This window comes from Mustela nigripes, chromosome 1 (assembly GCF_022355385.1).
Source record: "Mustela nigripes isolate SB6536 chromosome 1, MUSNIG.SB6536, whole genome shotgun sequence".
Taxonomy (NCBI): Eukaryota; Metazoa; Chordata; class Mammalia; order Carnivora; family Mustelidae; genus Mustela; species Mustela nigripes.
Genome location: NC_081557.1, coordinates 258865024 through 258871860, shown reverse-complemented (window position 1 = coordinate 258871860; position 6837 = coordinate 258865024). Strand labels below are relative to the sequence as shown.

General features: G+C 34.4%; 1 protein-coding gene across 1 annotated transcript; it reads right to left on the bottom strand.

Annotated features, from left to right (window-relative positions):
* Nucleotides 1-361: 361 nt before the first annotated feature.
* On the bottom strand, nt 362-6499 carry CSN3 (casein kappa). Its single transcript, XM_059396689.1, has 3 exons — nt 6446-6499; nt 2221-2253; nt 362-823 (listed from the first exon to the last, which is right to left on the bottom strand). The coding sequence occupies exons 1-3, from the start codon at nt 6497-6499 to the stop codon at nt 362-364; spliced, it is 549 nt and encodes a 182-aa protein (XP_059252672.1).
* Nucleotides 6500-6837: the final 338 nt, after the last annotated feature.

Sequence of the window (6837 nt, the reverse complement as noted above, 5' to 3'; positions counted from 1 at the left end):
AATTTAGCATAGTATTTTACTCTGCTTTCTGTGTGTATGAATAGGAATGAACTAAAACTAGTAGATTCTAGGAGCGTTCCAGTGGTTGAAATAAGATTTGATTAAAAAAACTCTAATTTTTCTGCATTTTGTCAAATAAGATGTTTCATTTCTTATTGGAACAGAATCTAGTATATCAATGCTATGGTACCATCAAATTAAAATTATAATGAACCCATTTTACCTGCTCCTATAATTTATCTATTATACTAGTTCAGATATTATGATTGTACTGATAAGTCCATGAATCTTGTCTGCACTATTTACTTTTGTCTTTTGATCACTTACCTGTGTTGTCTTCTTTGATGTTTCCTCAGAGTTTTTAGACCGTAGGTGAGGTAACTGGAATTGTGGTAGTCTCAGGTGTGCTTGTGATGGTGAATTCTGAGGAAGCATCTGAAGTGACTACAGTGTTCACTGTTGGTTCAGTGGTAGGAATAAATGTAGGCTCCACAGAAGCAATAGTATTGATGGTAGGGATGCCTGTCTTAGCCTGAATCTTCTTTGGGGTAATGGTATTAAGTGATGGATGTAGGTGTGGGGGACGTACCACGGTGGGGGGGAAGGCATTTGGCAGTACTTGCCATTGAGGAATTTGGGCATGAGGCCTAACTGCAACTGGTTTTGCATAAAATGGATAAGGCACATATTGATGATTAATTGGTACAACTGGTATGTGTGGGTAGTAAGTAGGCTCGTAGCGAGGATAGTTATTCAGCACATAATGAAATGGGATATACTTGGCAATTTTCTGATTGAACAGGCTTTCATCATTCTTGCGGCACTGTAAAAAGAATACATTATGCAGATGGTATTATTGTAGGCTAGAATATAGAGATATCTTAATGTATTTTAGTGTTTGACATTGAGTAACTACAATTTTGGAAGTAGTGAACTCAGCAACCATATTATTTTTTTATAAGACACAGATTTGTACACTTCCCTTCTATTTTTTGATTTTCAACAAATACTAAAAATAGTATTAGTTTCAAACAAATTAGATGAGGTAATCCATGAGGTAAAACCTCGTTGCCTAGGTCTTGACATATATGAAAAGTGCTCAGTAAATGTTGGACATTATAATAAGAACAACAGCTAGAATAATCTCATAGAGATTTTTGACCTATGGTGCACAAAAATAGCACAAAGAGAGGAATATATGTGCACATATATATTTTCATATATTTGTGTGTTTGTATATATGTATTCTTACTACATATTTGTAAATATTTACAAATTTTATTTATCTAGAGACTAGGCTGAGGGCCCATTTATTTTTTTTCTAAATGAATTATAGCAGAATAGTAAAATAATGTGATGTGGGAGGATTCCTGGATTTGTGCTTTGGATTCTTTTCTTTTGGATTCTTTTCTTATGTTATTCATTAAAGATCGGTTTGGGAGGGGCACCTGGGTGGCTCAGTGGGTTAAGCCTCTGCCTTCGGCTCAGGTCATGATCTCAGGGTCCTGGGATAGAGCCTGGCATCGGGCTCTCTGCTCAGCAGGGAGCCTGCTTCCCCCTCTCTCTCTGCCTGCCTCTCTGCCTGTTTGTGATCTCCATCTATCAAATAAATAAATAAATAAAATCTTTAAAAGAAAAAAAAGATCAGTTAGGGAATTTACCATTTTTATTTGTCTCTGTTGGTTGTGTGCATTTATAAAAATATGTCATCAGGTCTTTCCAAAAGTAAAACAAATCAACAAAATTATACTGCAAAGCAAGTACTTCCCATGAAAGGAGACATATGTAAATGTGTTCTTTCAAACATATGTATGGAACAAGATGAGAAAGTAAATGTAAGTGTATGAGAAGTATTCAGAGACGGATCAGAGAGGGATCTTTCCCCAAGTCTTCAGTGAGGAGAGATGCTAAACTTTACATTTATTTCCTTTATTCCCAATGTTAAATTCTGGGATAGTTTTCTCAGGCTGCAAAATATACATGAAAACCAAAAGCACATGATTTGGGTTAGAAGAATCCAAGATTTTCATATGAATACTGAGGTTGATTCATATGATTGGTTGGTATTTTTTTCAATGTGGTATTTTTTTCAATGATTATTAAATTATTTTGTGGGGTTTATTAGTTTTTAGGCAGAAGGCACTTAAATATCATAGAACTTTGCATAATATTATACTTCAGAGTTCACGTCTCTACTAGAAATAATTAAAATAAACTTACAGTTGGTTGTTCCTGGTTTTGCACCTCTGCGCCCTGCTGAGTTCACAGAAATAAGAAAGAAGTTAAAAAAAGCTTTGGGCAGAGTCCAGATTTTTTTTGTAGTTTTAAAAATCTTTTGTACAAAAGACAAAACATGATTTCTTTGTTTTTATTTTGAAATAATAAAATATTATAATGCATTCTCCATGGTTATTTAATCTATAAGGCTTGTGAACCACTCAAGCAGTGACAGCAATAAACTAATTAAAATCTTTAAAATCACTACTGCGGAGAAGAAGAATTTAAGTTTGAATATAATATGATCATCTGACTCCTATGCAAAAAATATACACGACATTTGCCTAAGTGAAAAATATGAACATATTTTGTATTGAATGTACATTGGATTTTTTTTGTTTTTTGAATATGTATTGTTAAAAAAAAGCGCGTTGAGTATATTTTTTTCTGCTCTCCTAAGATGACATATGAGGTTTATCTAGATTTTTAAAAATTGCCTTTCACATAACATTAGTGTATAAATATTATATAGGTAATAGTGTTTTTAAAATCATCTTTCATTTATTTTTACAATAATTCTGGATCACAACATGTATAGGGAATCGGGAGTGAGAAAACGATTTACGTAAGCATCTATATAAAGCTTTAAAAACTCACAAAGTCTTTGTAAAGTTTTGAGATGAGGTCATAATGATGTGGGAAACAAAAGCAAAAGAAAAATTATTAAATATTCTTACTACTTATAGCCCATTGACAAGTTCCTGAAACAGGCAGAGTGACATGCCTCTAGGGAATCAATTACCTCAATGCTGACACTTTGTTAAGGGCAAAAGGCAATCTTAGCCTAATCCCCAGGATCCTGTAAGTCTACTTTAGCATATAAAAATTCCTTTGGAGTTTCTTTTGTCACTACTCCTCCAAGATTCATCCCCCAAGCATATAACCCACTGATATACATCTGTAGGGTCTTATGACTAAGATTTTATTAGACAGTAATAAATTACCTTTTCCCAGCAATAGATGGCCCCCTCAAAGTCCTGAAAACTTTGTTTCCAAAATTTCTTAGAGACGTACACTATCCCTAACCCCCTCTCAGCTTGAAAGTACATAATGGGCCACTCCTCATGACCCCCGTGCAGCTCTTTCTGCCAAGTCCTGTCCTGATGCTTTAATAAAACATCTTTTTGTACTAATTTGTCTCAAGAATTCTTTCTTGGCTTTTGACTTCAAACCCTAATGTCTTTACTACATCAATAACATTATTATTAGTTTTTTAAATGATCTAGTTTAGGGCTTTCACACATACTCTTTGGATGAAAAGACTAGAAACCTTTTAGAAGATGTAGGTACAGAAAATCAGAAGTTTGATAAAATATTAAAATTCAGGGTATGGTGAGATAGAGATTTCTTTACTCCAAATGTATTATATTACTAGTTAAAAATTTAAAAGTCGGGCACCTGGGTGGCTCAGTTGGTTAAGCCACTGCCTTTGGCCCAGGTCATGATCCCAGGGTTGTGGGATGAAGTCCCACATCGGGCTCCTTGCTCAGTGGGGAGCCTGCTTCTCTCTCTGCCTCTGCCTGCCTCTCTGCCTGCTTGTGTTCTCTCTCTTTTGCTCTCTCTCTCTGATAAATAAATACATAAAATCTTTAAAAAAATTTTTTAAAAAGTAATAGAAATATTATAGAAAGTTTGCCTACACTCAAAAATTCTGATAATCTAGACATTCATCTAGTATCAATTTGTACATATGTTCCTGGTATATGTTCATTTTAGTGCAATTCAAAGAGCATGATCTCATATTATTTTCAGTTTCCTCCTGTTTTATTATAGTTGAAAAATGATTAATAATTATGTCATGAAATGTTTATTGTTAACCATTAAGCTTCTTTAAAAATCTGTTCTATTATAAATAGATGAATAACATCTTTATACCAGTGTCCTTTTTAATAGTTTTCATAGAGTCCTTAAGATAGTTTTTAAAAAATGTAACTTTAGCGGGGGTGGGGTGGACAAAAATTATTTGATTGGGATTATCAGATTGCTCTACTGAAGAGTTTTGCTGACATATAATGCCTCCCATAAGCTGTAAGGGTATGCAACTCATTCCATAATTGTTAATAATAAATATTGTCCTGACTATATTTAGAGAGAAGGAATAAATTAACACATAAGAGATACTATCACAAAATACATAAATTTGACTACTCATAAGATTGAATGGCAAAATCTATAAACTTTCACTGTTTTTTTTAATTATGTGTTCGTGTCCCTGGGGCTATGTGTTTGGGAGCTAGAGCAGGCTCAAGTTGCTCAGAAAGAAGTTGCCATAGAGCAGGAAGTTGTGGATCATGTGATACAGCGATTTATATTAAGAAATATATATTTGGTCTTTATTCTAGTTTCTAGAAAGTCCCAACCCTGATCCTCCAGGGACAGGAAAGGGAATGGAAGTTGAATGGTTCCCAATGGTCAGTAAGTCATCCTTATGTAATGAAACCTCCTTAAAAGCCCAAAATGATGAGTTGGGAGAACTTCCAGTTTGGTGAACACATGGACATTCGGGGAGAGTGACTTTCCTGGAGAGGGCACGGGAGCTCTGCACCCCTTCCCACATACCTTACCCTACGTATCTCTCCCATCTGACTGTTCCTGACTTATATCCTTTTATGATAAACTGGTAATCTGGTAAGTAAAACACTTCCAGAGTTCTGTAAGCTACGTGGCTAATTAACCAAACCCATGGAGGAGGTTGTGGGAACTTCCCATCTATAGTCATTCTTCAGAACTACAGGTAACAGGCAGGGCTTGCAACTCATGTCTTAAGTGGGAGATGTTGTAGGTCTGAACCCTTAACCTGTGGAATTTGACAGTACCTCTGGGAAGATAGTGTCAGAATTGAGTTGAATTCTTTAGCACTCATGGTGTCCAAAAATTACTTGGTGTTGTATGAGAACCCACTGTCCCCAATACACATTGGAATTGTGTCCAGGAAAATAATTTTCTTATTTAAATTTTAATTCCTGCCTTTCAAAGAGAAAACCCAAGTTTGAAATGTGCTGGTGGCCACAATAAAATGGAATTTCAAAGAATAAATGAAATAAAATAAATTTGAAAGTCATAATCCAAATTTTTAAAAAGTTTGACTCTAAGAATTTACCTAAAAAATTACTTAATAGATTTTAAAAACAAGTGTAGATTATAGTAATAAATGAATTATGAAACAAGGACTAGTGCATTTCAAAATTTATAATCTAAGAAATGGTCATACAGCTTCTTCTGTTTGTTTTCTTGCTCTTGCTATTGGCAAATAAGTGCCTGGGATCCCTGAATGAACATGAAAATGAAACAGAACAAAAGCCAAAACAACAATGAAAGCAAAAAAAAAGTCCAAATCCTTTTCCTTAGTTTCATAGCTTTAACGTACAGCATGAAATTAAAGAAAATACCTGAAAACCATAGAATTTTTTATGGATATTATCCCCGGGGAGGAGTCAGTTGCCATTCATGGGAAGAATATAACAAAAGACATAATGTTTGAATGGTGAAGGCAGATGTGTCAAGGTCTTTGATACTGGTGGAAAATCTTTAACCAAGCTCCTTAAGTTTTAAGGATTTAGTCCCTAAAGAAAATGGATCTGTGTAAGATAGGAATTTAAAGGAATTTCTGATCCTGAACTATGATTTATATATTGATTATTTAAGAATTATTTTAGAGCATTTTATAACTTAAAAATATTTCCACTATTTTTCCCCAAAATGTATTTTCTGTATAGTATGAGAATTTTAAGAGTTTTTTCATACAGAATAAAGTGTTATTTAATTCCTGAGAGCCAAAAGCATATGCAGAAGAATATGACTTTAATTTTGTAATATAAAATAAATAAAGTTGCTTTGAGAAAAATATAGCTAGAATGCATTTTTTTGTTCTATGAAGTGTAACTGCACTTATAAATTTGCATAATTAGAATTTTTAAAAAAATATTTGACAGAGAGGAAGAACAAGCAGGGGGAAGAGCAAGTAGAGGAAGAGGAAGAAGCAGGCCCCCGCACAGAGTAAGGAGCCCGATGTGGGGCTCAATGTGGGGCTCAATTCCATGACCATGGGATCAGGACCTGAGCCGAAGGCAGACTCAACAGACTGAGCCACCCGGTAGCCCCAGTTAGAACTTTTAAATAAAATTTTCTTAAAGTCTCACTACAAATTGATTAGATGAAATTAACTCACCAAAAATGGCACGGCTAAAGCAACGATATTCACAACTAGGAAAAAACTCTTCATCATTGCACCTAAAATAAAAATTAAAAAAAAAGTTAAATTAAAAAGCTCTTTTATAATTTAAAAGTGAGTTGGGACAATTTTTATTTGTTTGTTTGTTTGTTTTTGCTGAAAGGGAAAAAAAAAGCTAGATTTATGGGTAGATTTAGCCAATGTGGAAAATCTATTTTATCGTAAGCTTTAGAGAAACCAAACGAGATTATCAGGGATACAAACTTCTTTTTATTTAAGATTGTTTGTTTGTTTGTTTGACAGAGAGAGAGACAGCGAGAGAGGGAACCCAAGCAGGGAGAGTGGAAGAGGCAGAAGCAGGTTTCTCGCTGAGCAGGGAACCCAATGCA